This window comes from Vulpes vulpes, chromosome 4, assembly GCF_048418805.1.
Source record: "Vulpes vulpes isolate BD-2025 chromosome 4, VulVul3, whole genome shotgun sequence".
NCBI lineage: Eukaryota > Metazoa > Chordata > Mammalia > Carnivora > Canidae > Vulpes > Vulpes vulpes.
Window position 1 is genome coordinate 57931301 of NC_132783.1, and position 25685 is coordinate 57956985.

A 25685-nucleotide genomic window follows, 5' to 3' on the forward strand; every position below is an offset into this window, starting at 1 on the left:
GAAGCAGGCTCCATGCAGGGAGCCTGACATGGGACTCGATCCCATGTCTCCAGGATCAGGCCCTGGGCTGAAGGTGGCGCTAAACCGCTGAGCCACCCGGGCTGCCCATAAAATCTTTTTAAAAAAAATAAATAAATAAAGGTGCATTAGATAGATGGATATATAGCAATATATACAAATATCAAAGCTTTATGTTGTAAACTTAAAACTAATATTTTGTATTAATTATATCAGTAAAAACAAATAATAGAGGAAAACTCATATAAAATAATAAAATAATAAAAGGAAGCTCATATAAAAAAAGGTGGGTACATACAGTGTATACTGTATAAGAGCTAAAAGAAATTAATTATCAATTAAAAGAATTAATTACCAACTTAGATAATTTAAAGCATCAACATGAACAAACAACTCAGAATGATAGGTGGAAGGTGATATTTTTATAGAGTTTAAATAATGCAAAACATTAAATACCATGTATTGTTTAAAAACACATACATGTATAGGGAGAGTATGAAAATATGCATAAAAATAATAAACATAAAAATCAAAGTAGTAGTATCAGGGGTTGACAGGGTAATGGAATCAGGAAGGCATACACAGTAGAATTTGTTTCTATAAAGTTTTATTTATTAAACTAAGTAGTAGCTACGCATGTGCTATAACAACAACAACAAAAAAGTTACATGGAACTGACAATTGTTCCTAAGATGAAAATCTATATTGTAAAAGAGCACGTACCAGCTTAGAAGCTCTTTAATAAGGCAAACAAAATCTAAATATGGGTATTATTATAAAATTAGATGTCAAAAGAAGTACTGAATTTATCATATTACTTCCTTCCTAAATTATACTGACTATTGAGGGTCAGAATTACTGATTCAATTTACCCTAAGCATACCTTCTAAAAGAAAAACAAATTTAATTCAGTCAACATACAGGGCATACTATGTATCAGGCATCAAAGTACAGATTAGAAGGAAAAAGAGGAAATACTTCTTTTGGCACCAAGAAATGTTCATAAGTAGACTAAAGTCTTCCAAATCTAGATATAAACATATCAGATTTAACTAGCACAGACACAATTTTGATATTAGTTTTTATTGTCATTATGGAAACCTAGTTTTATAACTAACAAGTCAGTACTGTTCCTTTAGAGCAACCTACATTTCTTAAATTGATAAAACCCTGACTTCCTTTTGTTTCATAAGTCAGCTTCAAAATAGTAAAGCCATAAACATTTGAACTTTGTCCTCATACCAAATGCTCTGGCAAACCTGACAAGGCTGATGCTTGGATGAAGATAAAATGAGAAAAACTATCTCTTTCTAATATGAGAGATTAATTGCACAAGCTGCCCTGTGCCCTATGCCGTTAGCAAGGCATGGTACATAAATAATACCAGCTATGAAAAGCCTGTTAAAAGAAATGGACCTGAAGTTAAAACCATTTCAATTATAATTAACTCTAAATTAGCTAAGTGAACTCTTGGAATGACTGCCCATTTATAAATCACAGTAGTTTTGCCATCCTCCAGATGTAAAGCATGTTTTCTAGGTCAGCAGTTAGGGAAAATTAGAGTCCACTACAGACCAAAGTGTATACAATAGGCTTTATAAAGAGGAGCTGATCCTTAATCTGCCAATGGGCTATAATCCAAAAGTTAGAAGCTCAGAGTTCAAACACACTCTCTCTTGGAAACTCTGGGTGATAATTCTTTTAGAATTATCTGTTTCAGCTAGAATCCTATCCAGTCATAAGCCCAACTAACCCAAAAACATAGGTGATCATACAGTAGTAGCACACGAAATAGAAATATCAATTAGCACTGTTTCTACCAGAAATTTTTAAATTAAATCTGGTTTGGAATTAACAAATATACACTTCTTTGCCCTGTAGTGACTTAGAGGAGATACAGGAACTTTCAGGGGGTACTGGTAACATTCTATTTCTTGATCTAAATGAGAGATACATGAGTTAAGTTCACTTCGGGAAAATCATTAAGTTGTACATTTTTAATTTTACACTCTTGCCTGTGTCTGTTACATTTCAATTTTTAAAAAATTTTACTTGTGATCTGTTGTCCAACATTGTCTATAGTTAACATTGTATTAACCACTTAAAAATTTGTTAAAAGGATAAATCTCATGTTCAGTGTTCTTACCACAATTAAAAAAAAAAAAAAAAAAGAATCAGAGGCAGTATCTGTGAATCCCGTTTCAGTGATTAATCCACTACAAGATTAAATTAATCCTACCTTCATTATCAAAAAAAAAGAAAGTTCATATCCCCTTAAACAAGTGGGCTGGGAGGAGTTTACCTGTCTGGGCACCAACCACTGGAAGCAAAGTTCTTTTCCTGGTATGAGGAGCTCCTCTGAGGGGCTCTCGTCCTGGCAAAAAAGCCAGGCCTACATTCTACCCCTACCATGCCCCAATATCCTTCTTGGCCCATCAATGTGATTAAAGAGGCCAAGGCCAAGTAGTTGTAAATATTAACTGCACTTGGTTGAGGTGGGAGTGGGGTGAACCACTGATGCCGGTTTTAAAGAAAAGAAACATTCATGTAAAGTTTGTGGGAAACAAGACCCATATTCAAGCAATCACTTAGATGTAATTAAAGACTGAAAGGTCTTTACTGTTCTCACAACTAAGGGCATAGGGCAGATCCCTCAGACCACCAGCCTCTGTCCTCATTCTTCTCCATCAATCATCACATATATTAATACACAGTCACCTAACTGCACAGGCTTCCAGTCCTCAGTTTATCACCTTTTTTCACAAAAATTTAGCTGTAACACCACAAGGCTAAGCTCTAGATATACTATGTGAAAGAAGTTTCCTGGTGGGATCCCTGGGTGGCGCAGCGGTTTAGCGCTTGCCTTTGGCCCAGGGCGCGATCCTGGAGACCCGGGATCGAATCCCACGTCGGGCTCCCGGTGCATACAGCCTGCTTCTCCCTCTGCTTCTCCCTCTGCCTATGTCTCTGCCTCTCTCTCTCTCTCTCTGTGTGACTATCATAATAAAAAAAAAAAAAAGTTTCCTGGGCCATTAGTCAAGTCATAATTTCTATCATATAAATTAGCTGATTTGACTATGCTTATTTCACAGTGGTTTTCTGTGTGTGTGTTCCGGATTAACACTACTTTCCTTCCTAAGCACTTTTTAAAAATCCAATTTATTGTTATTAGTTAAATGTAACAATTATGTCAGGGTTATGTTTTTTAAAAAGTCAATTTTTTGAGATGTATACACTGAGGCACTTGATGGTAAAATGGCATACTATCAAGGATTAGTCTCTCAAAGCTTCTGTAAAAAGACACACATTAAGGTGAGAATATGGTGTTTCTGATCACTCATCTCTAATCTCTTATTTACTACATTGCTCACATACTGCATCTGTAATTAAAATTTTAATTACAAACTACTTCCACAGGGCAGCCCGGGTGGCTCAGCGGTTTGGGGCTGCCTTTGATCCAGAGTGTGATCCTGGAGACCCCGGATAGGGTCCCACATTGGGCTCCCTGCGTGGATCCTGCTTCTCCCTCTACCTATGTTTCTGCTTCTCTTTCTGTGTGTCTCATGAATAAATAATTAAAAAAAAAAAAAAAGAAAAGTAAATTTAAGGGCACCTGGGTTACTCAATCAGTTAAGCATCTGCCTTCAGCTTAGGTCATGATCCCAAGGTCCTGGGGATCAAGCCCCACCTTGGGCTCCTTGCTTAGTGAGGAGTCTGCTTCTCCCTCCCCCTGCTCTTGTGCTCTCACTCACTCATTTTCTTTCTCTCTCTCAAACAAATAAAATCTTAAAAAAAAAAAAAAAAAAAAAGTTGATTTAACTGGAAGTCAATTTCCTCATCTAAATCAAAAATAAAAATAAATAAATAAATAAATAAATTCATTCTTTTAGTGGGTCAGTCAGCCACTATAGAGAGACGGCCAGACACTAAATATAAAGGAGAAGGAAAAGGAGCTGAACCGACTCAACGGCTCTTAAGCACGGCTGCACATCAAAAATATCTTCGGAACCTACAAAAATACAGATGTCAGGGTCCAATCCCAGACCCACTAAGCTAAAATGTCAACTACATGTTTAAAAATATACACGAATGGATAAAAAAAAACTATAAGGAAATACATCAAAATATTAGTTTTTAAGCATAGGGTAGTTTCAAGAAGATAAGCACAATGCTTTTTCCCTGTAGTTATACACATAATTTCAAAAACACTTTTAACCTAAAGACACTCAGAAAAAAAAATAGGTCTTTTCTGTGTAACAAGATTTCATGGGGTGCGTTTTAATGTTCTTATTTATACATGTAGAATGTCTAATTTTTCAGTCAAGTACATATATTATTTTACATAGTGAAAGAGAAGCACTTAAGGTGCCATTTTTTAAAAACCGAAATGAGATACTACTACATATCCACCAAAATGACCATAATGGGAAAGGCCCAAAATGCCAAATGTTGAAGAAACTATGGAGCAGCTAGATGGAACTCACATATCACTCTGAGTGTACAACCATCCTAGAATACCAGTCAGCAGTTTCTAACACAGGTAAGTAGACACTCACTTACCCTATGACTTTCAATTCCTCTTGAGGTATGTACTCTAGCAAAATAAGCAAATAGGTTCACAAAAATATTCAGAGCAGCTTTATTCCTAATGGCTAAAACTGAAAACAACCCAAATGTCAATCAACATAATAACAAATAAGGACTCCTGGGTGGCTCAGTGGTTAAGCATCTGCCTTTGGCTCAGGTGGTGATCCCAGGGTCCTGGGATCAAGTCCTGCATTGGGCTGCTCACAGGGAGCCTGCTTCTCCCTCTGCCTATGTCTCTGCCTTTCTCTCTGTGTCTCTCATGAATAAATAAATAAAATCATTTTAAAAACATAACTGTGAATAAACAAATTATGTATTTGAATAAGGAAATTCCAAAGCAATTAAGCAATTAAAAAATTCACTGAGTCATGCAACAACATGGAAAAATCTCATAAATACAATACTTTGTAGAAAAATAGGTACAAAAGAGCATATACTATATGATTCCATTCATGTGAGTTTCAAAAATAGGAAAAACTAATGGATGACAGAAATCAGAAAAGAGGTTACAATAGGGATTGAGGGGTGAGCACTACATACGGGCAGGGGCTTGAGAGAGCTTTTGAGATGTGGGGTATGCTTTATAGAGGGACTATCACAAGTTCTTCGATAGGTCTATAAATACCCAAAAATTCATCTAGTGGAACACTTGATATTTGTGCCTTTTAATATATGTTAATTGTGCCTCCGTTGTTTAAAAATTTAAGAGTTTCCACAATTTGTAGCTATAATCCCAGTTAGAGGCTCTAGGAAATCATACCTTTTTTCCATAAATATTTTTAAATTTCCCATTCTAAACTAGAATACAACAGACATTTATTGAATGTCTTCTGATGGCAGACTATGGCTGAACCCTTGACACCTACACTTACACAATCCCCATAATCCTATGATGTTTATCACCCATATTTTACAGATGATGAAACTAAGGCTTGGTAAGGATGAGGTACTTGCCTAGGGCCACAAGACAACAAGGAAGAGAACCAGGATTTGAAACCAACTCTGTGACTCCAAAACTAATTGCTTCCTCAGATCCTAAAGCTTCAATTTGCACATCCTCTGTCCAACACCTGCCTTTTTGACAAGCCCCAAATATGTAAGACCTTTCCCATCGACTCCATGTCACCCCCAGTTCACCTTGCTAAGTAGAAAGCCCTGAGTAACAATTCTTACTAGTGTCTCTCCTGCCTTTGAGGGAAGGAATGGAATATTGATGCAGGCCTCCATTAATCTGGATATGCAGTTGTCACTAATTGACTCACACTTATTCATCCTTCCCAGATAATTGTAAAGCAAGCCACCTTTAAAAAAAAAAAAGAAAGAAACAAAAAAACCTAGGGCAGGAATCTTTTAGAGCCAGGAACACATCTGATGAGGTCTCTGTGCCTTCCCATGATAAGCAGAACAAAAAACAGCCCCTGGGCAGTGGCCCACTTGATGTTCCTCCCCCGGTTCTGTAGTTCAGCCAGGTCCAAGTTGTTGGAGGAGCCTGTCCTATCCGATTATGACTCTGTGACTTCTATAACTCTCTAACAGTCCCAATAGCCAGTTATACCCTCACCCATGACTCTAGGTTTGACTTCAAGGTCACTGAGCCAAAGATAGATTGACCAAGAAGCCAATAAGGTTCATCTTCAATCTCCTCACCTGCACGGCTCTTTTTAAGGTCCCACACCTAATTTTGTACATTCTTTAGGTATTACCTAAAGAGGATCTCCAAATTGTATAAGCTTCAGGTGCCCACAAAACTTGCCTGTGCCCTAACCTCTTAGTCGTATTGTCATTTTGTTGCTACAAGCAGCAAGATCTGTGGTAAACCATTCACCTTGCAAAGTAAATTGATTTAGAAGGAGAAATACTTAAGATGAGAGAACTCAGTTATTACTAATAAATATTAGAACATCGAGAATTCAGACACACATTAACACCTTTCTGCGTACTTCCACCTATTATTTATAACATATTATCTATATGATGATCAAATCAGCAATATACTTCTTAGAGGGGCTGCTGCTGGCTAGGCCGCCATTTGGTTGTTGTTTTACGGTCTGAAGTTTCTCTTATTTTGAAAGTGGAGACATTGAAGAGAAAAACGAACCAAAAAAATGCGAATACAAACAAAATGAAAAAAATAAAAATACCTCACTACATAAAAATTTCTTATGTGTCCCTGTAGCAGCAAAACTGTTTTAGAAAAACTTTAGATTATTATATGCCATGTAACAGGTCCAGACAAAGAAAAGGGAGCAATATCAGCACATCTATCATGACCTGAGCATATCTGAAATGTGCTCAAAATAAATGCTGTCTTAGCATTTCCTTTGGTTTCCTAAGAGGTACTCCATCATGATGGCCTCATTTCGAAAAAAGCATTCATTATGAAACTACTCATGCTCTCCCCTGGTAATGTTTCCCCAGTTGGCACATTTAAGAGTGACATTCAACTTTTTATTTCATTTTAATTTTTTTCATAAAAAGGATAAAGTTTATTTTAAGCACCTATATATCCCACCAATTAATCCAATTAAGAAAAGTAAAATAGGGGCAGAGGAGAAACCCACATGTAATATAAAATAATAATTTACAAAGGAGAATAACATAAACAGAAAATTATGAAAATCATAAGAAACAACTTTGCACAAAGTTCTACACAAATGACTTTAATAAAAATCTGGGCAAAATGAATAGTTTTCTAAACAATAACAACAACAAAACCCAAACCCTTGCTAATACACCAAGAGATGAATGCTCTAAAAAGAATCATTTGTACAAATGAAATAATGTGTGGGGAGTAAAAAAACTTTACCTACCCCCCAATAAGCACCAGACCCATACTGTTTTACTAGAAATTCTACCAAATATTTAAATCTAAGAAGGAAGGGAGGAACGGAAGAAGGGAAGGAGGAAGTAAGTAGGTAGCTAATACACTAATCTCAAGGATCAATTGCAAGAAGCCTAACCTCAACTTTGGCAGTTTTCAGCACCACATTATGACCAGGTAATGTTTAGTGCATAAATGCAAAGGTGACTCAAATATGAAGCTATTAATGAAATTCACCATAACACGCCTAAGGAGAAAAAATATATTCATCACCAAAGATGCTGCAGAAAGCAGCATGAAAATTTCTACTTTCATTCTTGATTTAAAATAACAAGAATCAACAAGTACTTAACCTAAGATGGAGAGCCAGATCAAAACCAGCATGGTGTTTACTGGGAAGACACTGAAGGCACTACAGCCTGTCCCCAACCAGAATGGCAACTAGCATCACTGCTATTCTGCACTGGACCAGAGTAGCAGCCAACAAAATTAGACAAGTGAAAGAAATAAAGTATAAACTGGAAAAGAAATAAAACATAAAGTTGGCTAAGAAGTGATTAAACCATCAATATTTGAAGCTAAAATAATTACTTCCCTGGAGGAAAAAAAAAAAAGAAATAAGAAATCTGAAAACCTACATACACTATGAAAATTCTTACTTTTAAAACCTTTGTCCTTACTAAAATCAAAAACTCTCCAGCATTGAATAACACACTGGACCAGATGGTCTTAACAGACATAGAACATTTCATCCTAAATCAGCAGAATACACATTCTTTTCAAATGCACATGGAACATTCTCCAAAACAATCACATACCGGGTCACAAATCAGGTCTCAACAAGTACCAAAAGACTGAGATCATACCTTGCATATTTTCTAACCACAGCACTATGAAACTAGAAGTCAATGCAAGAAAAAATTTGGAAAGACCCTAAATACATGGAGGTTAAAGAACATCCTACTAAAGAATGAATGGGTCAACCAGAACATTAAAGAAGAAATTAAAAATTCATGGAAGCAAATGAAAATGAAAACATGACAGTTCAGAACCATTGGGATGCAGCAAAGGCGGTCCTAAGAGGGAAGTATATAGCAATTCAGGCATTCCTCAAGAAGCAAGAAAAATCTCAAATATACAACCTTACCTTACACATATAGGAGCTAGAAAAAGAACAACAAATGAAGTCTAAAGCCAACAGAAGTAGGGAAGTAATAAAGATTAAAGCATAAAAAGCAATAGAACAGATCGATGAAACCAGGAGCTGGTTCTTTGAAAAAATTAATAAAATTGATAAACCCCTAGCCAGACTAATCAAAAAGAAAAAAGATCCAAATAAATAAAACCACAAACAAGAAAGAGAAATAACAACAGATACCACAGAAATACAAAAATGAACTATTGAGACTTCATCAAGATAAAAAGCTTCCGCACAGCAAAAGAAACAATCAACAAAACTAAAAGGTAGCCTCAGGAATGGGAGAAGATATTTGCAAATGACATATCTGGTAAAGGATTAATCTCCAAAATCTATAAAAAACTTATCAAACTCAGCACCCAAAAAACAAATAATCCACTTAAAAAATGGGCAGAAGACATAAATATTTTTCCAAAGACATCCAGATGGCCAACAGACACATGAAAAGATGCTCAACATCACTCATCATCAGGCAAATACAAATCAAAACCACAATGAGATATCACCTCACTCCTAACAGAATGGCTAAAGTTAACAACACAACAAACAACAAATGTTGGTGAGCATATGGAGAAAAGGGAACCGTTTTGCACTTGGTGGGAATGCAAACTGTACAACTACTCCGGAAAACAGTATGGGGTTTCCTCAAAAAGTTAAAAATAGACCTACCCTATGATCCAGATATTTACCCAAAGGATATAAAAATACAGATTCGAATGGGTACACACACCCCAATGTTTATAGCAGCATTATCAACAATTGCCAAACTACAGAAAGAGCCCCAAATTGAAAGTACAGAAACTGATCCAAACAAACACAGGAAATTAAGGATGCACTACAAATCAGTTGCATAGAGCTGAACTTTTTAACTCAGTTTTTCCACAGCTGGATAGTCATCTGGACAAAGACACCAGAATAAAAGAAACAAAGATTTAAATATTTTTTTAAAACATAAAACTAATCAAAGAGAACATTGGAGAATTCTCTAAAACTTGGCAGAAGAAGAATCTAACTATTAAAAACCTCAAAATCCAGACACTATAAAAAGAAAATATTCATAAATTTGATGACATAAAAATGAAAAATATCTGCATAGGAAAAAGTATGATAAGCAAAGAAAAAAATACAAATCACAAACTGAAAGAAATATTTTTATCTCCTCACAGACAAAAGTTTATCACCTTAAATATATGAGAGGGTCCTAGAAGTCAAAGTGAAACAGAAATCTAGGAGAAACATGGGGCTCATGGGTGGCTCAATCAGTTAAGCGTCAGAACTGACTAGAGGCTTGACCCAGGTGGGACTCCATCTCTGGGATCATGACCTGAGCCGCAGACAGATGCTTAAGTGATTCGGCTCTACTTACCAAAGCGCATATTTTTAAATAACTGATTTTTGTGCCATGTGAGTGTATTACACAAAAAATAAAAATATTTTTTAAAGATATATAAATCCAAATTCAAAACATTCACACAAGAGCTTGCATACACATATCCCGTGTGTTCATCTGCTAACTATCTCAGAATCACATCAGCCTGATGGCTCAGCATGTCCTCCAAATTGTACAGATAAAGTGAAACTTGACTATGACCACTTTCCAAATAACCAGTGTCACCCTGACATTTCAAAACTTACCTAAAAAGACTTCATTTCTAGGCTGGCTTTAGAAGTTCCTGATAATCCCTGACCTCACATGTGTATACACTCATGGAAAAGCACAGTATATAGGTAAGGCATTAAAAGGTTTTATTTCTGAAAAGGAGTTGGTGAACATCTATTATTCTTAGGAGGAAAATATAGCACAAAGGAGTATCAGTGGGCAAAGGAACAAGGAGAGAGAAAATATAAAGTTAGAATTCACCATTCACTTAGTTTCCATTCCTCTGCTCTCTTCTTCCCTGGTTGATCCTGTTTCATTCATTTATGTTTACTTATCCCTTTTCTATGAATTTTTCTCTAGAATTTGCAAATGTTTTTCACTCTGTAAGTTCACTTATGTCCACCATTTCAGTTTTTGCCCTCTCTAAATAACTCCCAAACGTGAACCTATAGCCTGATTTCTTCCCCAAGGCTCACACTATATGGCTGCCAAGACATTCCATCTCTCCACCAACCCACTGCTCTGGTTCAAGGCCCCATGACCTGGAGAAAGATTTATCAAGCAAATGGATGTCAAAACAAAGCATAGATAGCAATATTTATATCAGATGAGATAGATTTTAAAAGAAAGGCTGTAACAAGAGACAAAGAAGGACACTACAGGATAATAAATGAGACAACCCAACAAGAGGATGAAGAATTGTGAATATTTATGCACTCAACATGGAAGCACCCAAATACATAAAACAGTTAATAAAAAAAACATAACAAAAAAGAACTAATCAGTTATACAATAATAGTAGGGGACTTTAATACTCCACTTATGTCAATGGTCAGATCATCCAAATAGAAAATCAACAAGGAAAAAAGTGGCTTTGAATGACACATTTGGATGGATTTAACAGATATATTCAGAACATTCCATCCTAATACAGAAGAATGCATATTCTTTTCAAGTGTACTTGGAACATTCTCCAGAATACATCACATATTATGCCATAAAACATGCCTCAATAAATGTAAAATGATCAAAGTCATATGATGCATCCTTTCTGACCACAAAGCTATGAAACCAGAAGTCAACCACAAGAAAAAAATCTGGAAAGACCACAAATACATGGAGGTTAAATAACATGCTACTAAACAATTAATTGGTCAACAGGAAATTTAAAAAGGAAATAAAAAAGTACATGGAAACAAATGAAAATGAAAACACAACGGTTCAAAACCTTTAGAATACAGCAAAGTAGTTCTAAGAGGGAAGTATATAGCAATAAAAGCCTACCTCAAGAAGCAAGAAAAATCTCAAACAATCTAACCTTGTACCTAAAGGAGCTAGAAAAAGAACAAACAAACCCAAAACCAGCAGAAGGAAGAAAATAATAAAGATTATTTTCATTTAAACAAAATGAAAGGGAAACTTAAAAAAAAAAAAAAAACAGTAGAACAGATTAATGAAACCAGGAGCTGTTTCTTTCAAAGGATCAACAAAATTGATAAATGTCTAGGGGCGACTGTGTGGCTGAGTAGGTTAAGTGTCCAATTCTTGATTTCGGCTCAGGTCATGATCTGCACTAGATGTGGAGCCTGCTTAAGATTCTCTCTCTTCCTCTCCCTTTGCCCCAGCCTCACTCATGCTTGCTCTTTCTCTCTCTACTCAAAAATAAATAAATAAATGTTTTTAAAAATTGATAAACTTCTAGCCAAATTCATCCAAAAAAAGAAAAGACTTAAAGTCACAAATGAAAGAGGAAAAATAAAACCAACACCACAGAAAAATACAAAAGATGGCAAGACAATATTATGAAGAATTATATGCCAACAAATAGGACAACCTAGAAGAAATAGATAAATTCCTAGAAACATATAAACTACTAAAAGTGAAACAGGAAGAAATAGAAAACTTGAACAGATTACCAATAATGAAATTGAACCAGTATTCAAAAATCTCCCAATAAATAGAAGTTGAGGACCAGACAGCTTCATAGGTGAATTCTACCAAACATTTAAAGAAGAGTTAATACCTATTCTTCTCAAACTATTCCAAAACATAGAAGAGGAAGAAGAAATACTGAATTCATTCTATGAGGCCAACATCAGCCTGTTACCAAAACCAGAGAAAGTCACCACAAAAATAGAGAACTACAGGCCAGTATCTCTGATGAACATAGATACAAAAATCCTCAACAAAACAGTAGCAAACCGAATCCAATAATACATTTTTAAAAAAAATCATTCACCAGGATCAAGTAGGATTTATGCCTGGGATGCAAGGGTGGTTCAATATTTGCAAATCACAGTCCCATTACTTTCTAGGAGGGCTTGCCATCTACTATCTCTCCTTTCTCCATTTTCCTCTCCCTCTTCCCATCTAATCCCACTTTTGCAAAGCTACCAAATTTATCTTTCCAAAACTTTGAGATCCTCTCATCTAAGGAAGTAATGTCTTAGCCTAGCAGTTAAGGTCTTTTAGGACTTAAACCTAAATATTTATCCAATCTTAACTCTACTTCCAACTCATTTTCACCCATTCTAGCTCCAGCCAAACTAAATTGGTCCTTGGGCCCCTAATGTTTCCTCTCTTACCTTCCTGCTTTCGCTTACAATTTCTTCCACCTAATACCCCTATTCCTAAAATCATTCAAAACTCTTCACATCAGCAGAACCCCATTTTCTCCATGTTTTTGTTTTCTTTGAGCCCATGAACCACCAACTCCATCCATTACATGATGCAGTCATTGTGTTAACTGATTATAAGCAAAGACCCAAAAAAGACCCACGTTACATCAAACTGATGAAACGTTATTTCTAAATTTCTAAAACAAATTTGTACTAAAGGACATAAGGCATGGCTTATTCTATGGGAGTAAGGGTACAATGGCAAGACAATGGCTTCTCTTAAGAAAAAAAAGGATGTTAGTTCTTTTTGCTGATTACAAAATGACTGTCTTTCTCTCTCCTTGCATATATACCCCAGTACGCAAGCTTCTCTACTGACTAGCAATCTTAGGCATGTGCTCGTTGTATAGAATGTCAGATGAGCACCAAAGGCTGAACACCATCACACGCTGGGATTTCATAAGGCCTGCTGGCATCACATACTTGAGATCTGTTGCAAATAGGTCACATGCAATAGCCAGTGACCGGCAAGTAAAGTCACCGACATGAACATATGAGTCATTGAAAATGAGGATGTTCATTTATCTGGGTAGATTTGTATCAACGTCATTGCAGAGGCAGAAGAGGAAGTGATATATATGTGATATACACTAACAGATACCAACTTAAACAAAAAGCTTACCACGCTTGGGAAAAAGGAATTACACTTACTCTTTGCAAAGACTTTACATCCACTACCTAGTCTACCAAGCAGGTGTTTGAGAATGTTATCACCTACTCATAGCCAAAACTCATACTCCCTGTCCAGTCTTAATCTTTTTTTCTTATTTTTTTTCTAAAGAAATGGCCTCTGGAATTCATTATCAATTTCCTCTCTGTGTGAGCCAAGAGAATTTACAAAGGAATACCAGAAATCACAATGCTGTTTTCTCTAATAACGTGAAGAAGAGTGTCCCTTGGTGTGTATATGCACAGTCTCCAAAGTACTTTAGCTTTTTGTGAAGGCCAAAGTCAATGTTCCTTCAAGTTACTGTCCTCTGTATACAGTGCATTTTTTCCAGATATTCTAAGGTAAAGGGGCCAATTATCCTACCCACAAGGTTTGTCCATGGTGTCTCTCCTACCTGCTTGGGCTTTTAGGTTCACTCCATTTCCCAGGTGAAATGAGCAAGTGCAGGCTACCCAGTACGCAACACCAGAGAAGCACAGAGGCAAGCCCATCAATTCCAGAAACAGTGAGGCAAGACTGGCTGAAGGCTCTGGGACCCAAACAGAAAAGCAGACCATGCCCCACTCTTTTCCTTTGTTCCACCCAGGGTCCCCAGAAGTTACAGGAGACGTAAGGGCTCTGTGGGTTTTACTCTCTAAGGAACATTCAAAAAACGAAATAGGACTCCAGGGAATGAATGTCCTTCCCTAGCCAGCCTGAGCTTTGAGAGAAACAGCACTCTGAGGAAGTGATGCAGGAAAACCAGGCATCTGATCTAGAAAAGTCAGTGAAGGAGGTTCAGGGAAGACCTTTCAAAACACTTGAGGTTGGGGCACCTGGGTGGCTCAGTGGTTAAGCATTTGCCTTTGGCTCAGGTCGTGACTCTGGCATCCTGGGATCGAGTCTGCCTATGTCTCTGCCTCTCTCCATGTGTCTCTCCCTCTCTCCATGTGTCTCTCATTAATGAATAAATAAAATCTTTAAAACAAAACAAAACACTGACGCTGGCACACAAAGGGAAGGTCCCTAAGAGTTTTGTGCATCCCCAGGGCATCCAAACATCAATAGTTTCCTCCTACTCCAATCCAAGAAAAGGACTCTTTCTAATCACAAGTCCAACAGGCTGTCTCCCTTCTCTAAGCCCCAAGAGCTAATCCTCAACAAACACAGAACCACCACTATCTGCTCCTCATCTCCCCAGGCGTCTTGGCACCAAGCATGCTTTGGCACCCTGGCACCTCACCTTTTCTTCATTCACAAACTTATGCTGCCCCAGGAGCTTCAGCAAGAAAACAGAGAAAATTGGGAAATGCCATTATAAAACCTCCTAGAGAGGAGAAAAGGTGAAGAGGGCTTCAAGGGTTGCTGCTACTTGCTGACAGAATAAAAAAAGTGATGAAGAGCTTTTTTGCTTTCTCTGCTTATGGAGCCAATGACCCACAAACAGATACCAATATTACAGAGACAAATACTACATTTTTTAATCTAAAACTTTTACAGAATTTATTACAACCAAGATGACAAGGCCCTGCTAAAAACTGAAAAAAAAAAATCTGTGTTATATAATTTGGACCTTTCCTCAGATTCTCAACTGTCCTCCATTTCTAAAACTTCTCTGTGTAATCTACCTAGTAGCCTGGTCCAGATTTACAATCATTTTTTGCTAAGAAGCTCTTTCTTACATGCAACACTTTAAGCCAGCCTTTTTGTTCCATCTTGTAGAGATACAGAGGGAAAGAGAGATGGCTTCTTCCTTCTAATAATTAACCAACTGTCATATGAATCATCTCGCGCTTTTTTTTTTTTCAAATTCAATCATCAACCTCCACAGGTCTGGGTGGCCACCATAGTCATCCTTTTTGAGGGCTTCAGAATTTCCTCTTTATGATCCCTAATATAAACAGGAAACCTGAGATTCTCTGTCTTTACATCACATCTAAACCACGTTGCATTCGAGTCCTTCACAACCTTATGTCACCCTCTTAGCCAATCATACTTCTATGTCTGTTGCCTTCTATGAACTAAGCTCACTCCCACTGCTATCCAAGCTATTCCCTCATTCCTCATGTTTAGAAAGCCCTGTCACCTCAGTTAATCCCAAACCACCTCTACATGCCTGGTTCAACACTAACACGTCCACCAAAACACCCTCTTTGACGTCCCCCATCCAAAATAATCTCTTTTTGTGTTATGGTTATGAATTTTCCTCCTCAAGTTCATTATATTTATTTTTGTGAAGTTCAATACCATCAGCACTAGCTGGCTTCTGATTGTCATATAGATATGTGAAGATTGGTGATATCTCCTAAAGTAGGCTAAGGGTTGCCTGGGGGCATAGTTCAGAATACAACCTAGGTACACGGAAAATGCTTGGTAAGTGTCATTCATGCAGAGACCAGGGTTAGTGATGCAGAGCAGCTTGTCACTGTGTAGTTAAACATGCTGGTTCTGCCACAAACTGCGGCATCATTTTAGGTTCTGTGTTTTCCCTGGCTTTCCCCGCCTGATGGTCTAAAACTCTGCCTTCTGAGGTGGCAAGCCTTTTCCTACCACGTAACCAAGGCTGGCTTTTCTATCCATTTCAGAGCATCCTTCTTGAGTAAAGGATCTTGAATGTCACTTCTCTCTCTGATGGTTCATTCATCAAAACAATCAAGATTACCTTAAATTCTATTCCAATTCCCAGGTTATTAAAAACCCAGCTAAGACCATTCATTCAGTGATACTGCACTTCCAATTGCATCAGTCTTCAGTACAATCTCAAACAATACAACCAAATCTATGCCAAAATCCAATTACTCAAAAGATTCTCCTCGTTTTAGTTAGTGATCCTTTGGCACACAGTGTGAGAAACTCTATTCTCCTGATCAAGAGTGGTGACAAGATTTCAAAGCAGTAGTGAGAAGCTGTCTGCAGGTTTGTGTTAAGGATGCTACATCGTGGTTGGGTGGCAAGGACTCATCAACCAGTGATGGCTGCCAGGGTTGTGGGAGGGGTAACAGAGTGGACACTTGTCCACCTGCTATTTGGAATAGGATACAGTCAAGTCTTACTGAAATAAAGCTACATTCTATTTTCCTGTTTTCTATATGGTTAATATACCTGTAATAGAGTAATTTGCCCCTTTTTAAATTTTGAGTAATTTTCTGTTAGTGTCTCTCAGTTATCAAGACTAGAAGTACTGAACTAGCAGTCCTGGAGGTGCACTTGTTCTCCTGAGAAAAGCAGATGAGAAAATCAACTCCCCCTTTAATCATTAAATATTCCCCAAAAACTTACAAAATAAGCAATGCTGATTGTAGAAGAGGAAGATTTTAATCCCTGATATAAATACTAATCATAAAATTAACCATGTGTTTATACCTATTTTGAAGCATAAACGGAGCGGAAGTATGGACAGTGTCATCAGTTGTCAGTCAACACTGCAGAGAAACTAATAGGCATTTGGAATTAACAGGCAGCATTTCATTTTAACATCCCATTCACCACACTGTGGACCCATTTCTTGGCTGACAGCCCACATTAACTTTGTTGAACCAGACATGCCTAATTTGATTAAACAAGAAACCCCACAACAGAGAAGCATCAAATTAACTATAAATGTCAACCTTAATGTTTGGCACTGATATTTAATATCTTTTAGTATCATCCTAAATATTAAATATTCTCAATAGATTCATTTCTTGAAAAGTTGCATTGATGATTTGAGATAGAGATGTTACAAGTTTCCTAGTATGTGACAAAGCCAACTTTCAGCAGAGGAGTTTCCATTTGTGGAAGAGTTACCTCAACCTTCAAAGGGAGAATTGAGAAGGCACAAATTGACCATAGGAGCAGGTAAGGTATAGTATAGGAAGGGGGTGGCAACAAGGGATTTGGAATAGGAAAGACAAATTAGATTGGGATTTCTTTTCAGTCTGCCTTCCACTTCATATTGAATCTGAAGCAAGTTACCTGACCTCCTTCACCTATAGCTTTCTCATCAGTTATGTGAGAATTCACAAGACCTTCCTCATGTAAATAAATTTTGCACAATGGAGCCATTGTTTAACAGGTGGCAGTGATTATTGTTATTATTGATAGGTTTTTGTCTATAAAGTAGAAACAAAATGGAGAAGCTTTGTACTTTTGACTGGGGTTTTCTCTGAGGGGTAGAATAGCTAGAGGGGTGTGTTAGGTGAGGAGACTGGTTTGGGGAACACTTCTAAAATTACAAAGTGGAGAACCTGGGTGGCTCAGTCAGTTAAGTGCCTGCCTTCAGCTCCTGGGATGGAGCCCTGCATCGGATTCCCTGGTTCCTCAGGGAGTATGCTTCTCCCTCTCCCTCTGCTGCTCCCCCTGCTTGTTCTCTCTTTCTCGCTCTTTCTATATCAAATAAATAAATAAAATCTTTTAAACAGATGAAATGACTAGATGGATTTTGGATTTGATGGGTATCTGCTGAAACGTCTATTCCTCCCAATGGCGGGTACAGAAAACTTTTCTAAAAGAGAATGTATTCTCAAGTTGACTATCCTATCACCTGATCCAGTTCTCTTCTCACTCTCAAAGAATCCCTGAGTCTCTGTTCTTATCTGGCTTTTTCAACCTCCACCATTCTGTGATGCCAGTACTCTCCTAATGTGCTGAGTTTAAGACTAAGAGAGCTAAAGCACCATCAAGATCTCCAACAACTACATAGTACTGGGGACAGAATGATCTAAAACCTGCTTTTATCACTTACATTTGAAAGCAAAATGAATTTCTTGGAAAATGGGGATAAGGGACAAGTCATGTCACCTATTTTGTTGCTGCTATGTGACAAGAAAAATGATCTGAAAGATAACAGTATGTTTCATGAGCCCCCTAACTGCTTTCTTAAGATGGGAGCCTTCCTTTCTGTGATTTAGGGCTTACATCACTCTCCTACCATCACTTCACAACGCAGCAAATACCATTAGTCTGATCTGACCTTTTACCTTCTTCCCTGCCAGAACCACTCCTTCCTGCTTACTCATTGCTGGCAGGAATTAAATGCTGAGTCATCTCCTTTCAGAGGTTAGAGTACATAGTTCTACAGGAGTCTCCAGTCCAGTCTAAAGTAAAGCTCCCTCCAAAACAGTATATTTTCCTCAGATTATGAGGCAAAGTTTGAAGGAAGATTCCCTTGTCTCACTCCTCCTTTTCTTAAAGAACATGCCTTCTCTCCCACCATACAGAGTTGTCTACTAACTGTTGTTCACAAGCCTCACCTCATATTCCATCCTTCCCCACACCAGCACCAAAGACTGAAAATCAAATTCTATTCCTCCAAGGGCCTATTTATTAGAAAACTACAAAAAAATTATGCTACCAATATTGGGTACCAAAAGATTAACACGTTATTCTCTAAGAGTGGTGGTTCACAAAGGAGTGGACAGAAGTGAGAAGAAGAGAAAAAATTTTGCCCCCAGGGAACATTTGGCAATGTGTGGAGACACCATTGGTTGTCATATTAAGAGTGTGCTACTATCATCTAGTGGGATATTGCTAAACATCTTACAACATATAGGACCACTCTCCATGACAGAAAAAGATTATTCTACCCAAAATGTCAGTAGCACTGAAATTGAGAATCCTGCCTCTAAGAGGTAATAGACTTAGATTAATAACTCTTTTGTTCCATAAGTTTAAGCTTCAATTCCAGGCACTGGTCAGACTCAACAGAGATGTGTTTTGGAGCAGGTAACCATCAATCACACTCCTGAGACAAGTACGTATTTTCTATTCATATAAAACAAGTTCTATGCATCAGACTAAAGACTCTAGCTGGGCAATTCTTTATATTTTATTTAGTTGGAGGGTTCTTTTTTTATGCTTAAAATATACGTTTAACCCCAAAAATGAGTTCAACAAAGAAAAAAGATAACCATTGTCATATTTACTATAGATACTCTTTAAAGAAAAAATCAGAGGAACACCTAGGTGGTTCAGTGGTTGAGTGTCTAGACACCTTTGGTTCAGGTTGTGATCCCAACCTCCTGGGATCGAGTCCTGCATCAGGCTCCCCACAGGGAGCATGCCTCTCCCTCTGCCTAAGTTTCTGCCTCTCTCTCTGTGTCTCTCATGAAAAAATAAATAAAATCTTTTAAAAAAAGAGAAAAAAATTAGAGATACAGTTAAAGGCCATCTTCCCATCCTTTCTCCTCCTTCCTAGAAGATAACCACTAACCTGTGGTATATATCATTTCCACATATATTTTATGCTTGTCTACATAATTACATAGTTCTGTTTATAGTAGTAATTTTTTTAAGATCTTATTTATTTATTCATGAGAGACACGAGGGAAAGAGAGAGAGAGAGAGGCAGAGACATAGGCAGAGGGAGAAGCAGGCTCCATGCAAGGAGCCCGATGTAGGACTCAATCCTGGGACTCCAGGATCACGCCCTGGGCTGAAGGCAGGCGCTAAACTGCTGAGCCAACCAGGGATCCCTTAGTAGTAATTTTAAATAAATGTTGTTATATGATACATTTCCTTTTCACTCAACATTAAGATTTGTGTACTTTGTTCTCTTCATGTAAATCCAGTTAATTCATTTGAACCAGTTCACATATTTATTTTCCTCCTGACGAGTGACTGCATTGTCTGCACATTTTCACTATTTATCCACTTGTAGAGTGTCTCCTAATACATACATGCTGAGAGTTTGGTTGGATAGGTTTGATATCTTACTTAGAAGTGGAATTGAGGGGCTATGGACTAAATTTTATATAATATGAAAAGTTCATGTAATAAATATCATAATATTAGAAATACAGATTACTAATCTTATGGTTTAAAAACAAACAAAAGCAAAAGAATCAAAATTTTGTCTGGCACAGAGCTATATTAAGCTGTGAAGATAAAAATGTATGGTACGCTAGTGAATTTTCAGAATCACCTGCCATTAAGCAATTTTTGTTCCAGGAACAAAACCAGTACTCCATATGTCCAATAAAGCAGTATCAAAAAGTAAATAAACATATCTGTGAGCCATGACTGAATCTTGATTCAAACAAATCAATTACAAAACCTTTTTAAACTGTTAGGGGAATTTACATATGGACTGTATATTAGATGATATTAAAAAAAATTAAGTTTGAGTATAGTACTGTGGTTATTTTTTTAATAACCTTTTTATTTTTTAATCCTTTTCTTTAAAAATGCATGAAAAGATATGAAATCTTATATTGCATCAACTATTTCAGCAAAAAATAAGAAGGCACAGATGAATCAAGTGTGGCAAAAATCTTGACAAGTATCGCCCATATCAGGCTCATTATACTACTTCTCTATTTTGTGTATGTTTGAAAATTGTCATCATCATCATCACCACCATCAAGCACAAGATTTACAATCAGAAGCAGACTAATAAAAGCAAGTAGACATTTGGCAATGATAAGGAAACTCTCACTCTATAATCCTTCCATATCCCATAACTGGATTATTTTTCTCTCTGCAAGCAGCTAGACAAGTTCCAACATTTTATCAGCAAGATAACCCCATTAGATTCATTATACTCCATATCCATGTGGATAGCCGATACTGACTTGTATTCAGGGAGTTTACACCAAGACAATAAATCATCTTAGTTGATTTAGGCAGACTATCAAACAACCTCTCCCCAACCCTGGCCTGCCCAGTGGGGTGCCTGGGTGCCTTAGTCCGTTAAGGATCTGCCTTATGGCTGCCTGAAGCTCAGATCATGATGCCCTGCACTGGGCTCCTGCTCAGTGGGGAGTCTGCTTCTCCCTCTGCCTCTCCCCTTGCTCTCTTTCTTTCTCAAATAAATAAATAAAAATCTTAAAAAAAAAAAAAAAAAACCAGCCTGCCTCAAACAAAACAAGTATAGAAAATGATATGCAAACTTCTGTCACAAAATACTATCCCACATTTTATATAAATGCAAGAGATTTAATATTTATGCAACCAATGTTGTACCAGTATCAACATGGTCACTCAAGTCTCACAATGAATTTCAAAAGTAAAATCAGAAGGAAATGTTAAGCAGCCTAAATTCTCTCTGAATAGGTATGACATCAGAAGTTTCACTGTAGTATTTTATCCTTTGTGTGTGTTTGGGTGGAGGAAGAGCTGGGGGCTAGGGGTAACACATACAGTGCAGAAGAGAAGTTCAGCAGGGGAGACATGGGGGGCACTTAATTAACCATAGGCCACATGACCCCAAATCCCTATGTGCAGTGCCTACTGAAGTGTGGCAAAGGGGAGGACCTGAGGAGGTGGTATGCATTGCCCATGCAGATAATGCTGTGTCAGGCAAGCAGCACATTCTAGAGGACAGTGCCAAAATGACTGAGCCATGGTTTCTATTTATTTGTATTGTTTGTGACACCTCCAGGACAAGGGCAAAGTTGGGCCTTTCTTCCTGCCTGTTGACTTTTGATTGGTAATCATTCACAATGCCCTAGTAATATAATGCAATTTCTAGTGGAATTAATCTCAAGTTATAAAAATGGCATAATGAATTATATTCATTACGAATACAATCCTAATTACAAACTAACTGAAGTTTATCGCACAATAAATCCTCGAAATCAGTCAGGTACCCAAGGAAGAGGTTCACAGCTCTTAATGGTCCCTTGCACTGTTGACAACAGCGTAAGATAAAAGTTGATAAAATCTTAATCGGACCATGTTCCTGGGTCTGAAGAGGTGCACTTGTCCAATGGCTGGAGTGGAGAACCCATCAGCCTTCAGGAAACAAAAACTAGGAAAGAGAGTAACTCTATGTTGAATGTTGAGTATAATAACATAGTTACTTGAAGGGGAGAAAGATTTGTCTTCAATGATTTAGTGACTATGAGGAAACGTCCTCAAAAATTGGAAGAAGGTGAAATAACAGAGCTTCTTAAAGAGATCTTGCTTGGGGCACCCGAGTGGCTCAGTGTTTGAGCATCCGCCTTTGGCTCAGGTCATGATCCCAGGGTCCTGGGATAGTCCCGCATCAGGATCCCCTCAGGGAGCCCCTTTACCTATGTCTCTGCCTCTCTCTTAGTGTGTTTATCATGAAGTAAATAAATAAAATCTTAAAGAGAGAGAGAGAGAGAGAGAGAGAGAGAGATCTTGTATGTGATCATATCTGAAGCTCAGTCAATAAATGAGATGGTTTATTAAAGACAGGAGAGAACGATTTAACCACAAAGTTAATATCTCTTTAGGTTCAGCTTTCATTTGGCTTATTAATGAAAGCACAGGAGAAATATAATGCAAGAGGGATTGAACTGGCAAAAGAGAGACTCAAAAGTGTTTCCAAAAATATGCTTCATCAAGGAAAAGCAGCAGAAGAAATTTTGGGTGCGGAAAATAGACATAACTATTTCCCCTGTTTAGCCAATCTCTCCCTCTCCATTTCCTGAACCTATCATCAGTGCTACACCACTCAGACATACCCAGATCACACCCGTACCCCCAGGGCCCTTGGCCTGCCTGTGACCCTTGCCTCAACTTTGATGGGCTCAGTGCTAACTGGAGCCGTTTTTGGCTGTGGCATAGAGACCTAAGGTTCTGGAGGCAGATGACTGCAGTGGCTGCGCACATACCCTCAGTGTGTTTCGGTGTCTCATCACCCTTGGCCAGTCTGTGTAGGAGGAAGATCCTCCTTCTCCGCTGACTCCAAACACCAGGATGTACCAACAGGGCACACACCCTGGCCCAGGGCTACCCAAGCAGGATGGAAATCAGGATGGGAGTGGGAGTGCATACCACACACAGTTGTGGGATTAACAGAGATGAAAGCAGCATATATCAGATACTAAATTAGATCTCACACTGTCCTTTGCTTATGCACCTACTCTAGCATTTATCACAGTGACCTGTCCAATACCTGTCGCCTCACAGAAACCATATCTTAATCTTCCCTGGATCCCTCAACAACTTTACAGGTAGCAAATGCTCAGTAATTGCAACAGTCATTGTCAATCTCATGGCTAAAAGGAAAGACAGTGGGATCTAAGGATGTCTCAGTGGTTGAGCACCTGCCTTTGGCTCAGGTCGTGATCCCGGCGTCCTGGGATCGAGTCCTGCATCGGGCTCCCCGCAAGGAGCCTGCTTCTCCCTCTGCCTATGTCTCTGCCTCTCTCTGTGTGTCTCTCGTGAATAAATAAAATCATAAGTAAATAAGTAAATAAATAAATAAATAAATGGAAAGACAGCTACTCTGAATGAAAGAAGACAAACTTGGTAGGCTTTAGCCTTATTCTAAACCATCATGATTTATATTTTTCTCCTCTTGTTCATTTCCACTCTTTCCCGGAGGTACCATGGAAAAGACAAATGCATGGCCAAAAAAAAAAAAACAAGTGACAATATTCACTTCAGTATAGACTAAAAAATCTAAACTAGTGCTAAGGACACCCTCACATAGTGATTCTTAATCCCTAACCTACCAAATTGAAACATTTTGTGTCCCAAGACATGCACTGCCACCACCCCAAACTACAAGGCTCCATAGAATTTTACTCAAGATCAGTGACAGTCCCAAAGTCTAAGTAAGTACAACAGAAAACCAGGAATAAAGTTTGTTGTCTCCTTATATCATAAGGATACACATTTTAAGATGTACCCAGAAAATTAAAAAACTGTAGATCTGCTCTGTCGAAGAGAAGGTATCTGGCAATAAAAATAGGATTGTGGATAGCCAGAAATCTCCAATCTTGGTAAAATGTTACTGGTGACAACACTTGATGTTTAAGGATATACCATAAAGATCTATGTATGGTTTCAATCTTTTGGATGTAACAATCCAACCACACAAAATGAGCAGATGTTTTCACTCAAATACTTTATTTCCAGAATGCACCATGGGATACAATCTCTATAATTCCTCTTCCACAAGCCTCCAGAAGATTAATTCCTCTTAGTGAAATGCTTGACATTTTGATTATTTTTAATCTTAAATTCGATAAGCACAAAATTGTACATTATTTTTAAAAAACACACAATGGCTTAGTCTTTTCATTAAGTCAAGCGACTTATTCCTCCCTAATTTCATAGGGAGTAAATTCCATAGAATTCTATAGAATTCTACTCTCCTATGAAGCCAGCATCTTAAACAATTCTTAAAATTCTTACCCCAAGTCAAAGAGTTTATTGGAACAGTAAAGCATTAACAGACACAGGCACTAGTGAGCTCAGTTGACTTAACTCACTTCTAACAAAAATTAACAGGCATCTTTACTGCACAACTTTTCTGAGCCTTTGTTACTGTATAATACTACTTTCCAAAAGCAAGGTGTGGCATGTGATGATTCCCATGCTCTTTCATACAGGAGTTATTACTTATTTCATGTATTACCAATCAGCCTTTAGTAGGAAAGGGTTACTTTGAGGAACATCTTTCAGACCTGCAAATTAGAATAAGGTGCTAATAAAATCTCAAAAATAGGTTTAACTCCAAGGTAGTCCAATTAGCATTATTTTCTTAAACCATTAACTACATATTTAAAACTAGAGGCAACCACTTTTAAATGTATGCCTTTGGAAACAGCCTGTAAGAACGCATGGATAAACTAGCACATTATTACCATCTCTCCAGTGAAAACTCATTCAAAACTCGGGCAGCTGCTATTTTGCATGAAGAACAAAATTATGAATGATCCAATGCCTATAGAATGCACTGCTTCTGCATATTTCAAGTTCAAACTGGGTAGATGTAGATTTATCCAATTTGGGTATCTTAACCATCATAAATGAAAAAGAAGACTTACCAACAGAAGCGGAGTTTTTAAGAACCGACTCCTTTGGGACTCCTTTTTCAATTCGTATTGTGGCCCACTGTTCAAAAACAAGTAGTGTTGTTAAAGTAAACTGTTCCACAGACATGATGTAAAAATACTCAAACCTTACTTATACGAAAGTGAAATTAAACATTAAACCCTGGCATTCTCCAAATTAAAGAGATGCCCCTAGTAAATCTTTGAGATAGCAGTATTCATTCCAAGGCTCAAATACACTCTTAACATTAGTCACTGATCGTGCCCTAATAAATGAGGACAAGAGAGCATTCACCTTTTTTAAACCCCTCATGTTCACCTGGTAGCCCCATAAAAGATTCCTTGAAAAGGTCATCTAAGACCAAGCAGGTCACGCAAAAGCACAAGTTATGGCATCAAGAC

At 37.7% G+C, this 25685-nt stretch overlaps 1 protein-coding gene across 2 annotated transcripts in view; it reads right to left on the bottom strand.

Moving 5' to 3' along the window:
- GPAT3 (glycerol-3-phosphate acyltransferase 3) overlaps window positions 1-25685 on the bottom strand; it is a 61890-nt gene that overhangs the window by 27859 nt on the left and 8346 nt on the right. The window contains exon 3 of one of the 2 annotated variants that reach the window (XM_025998164.2): window positions 25278-25344. In XM_025998164.2, coding sequence (XP_025853949.1) covers window positions 25278-25344 — 67 coding nt within the window. Of the gene's footprint in view, window positions 1-25277; window positions 25345-25685 lie in introns of those variants that run through there. The other variant, XM_072755767.1, reaches the window with a different exon arrangement.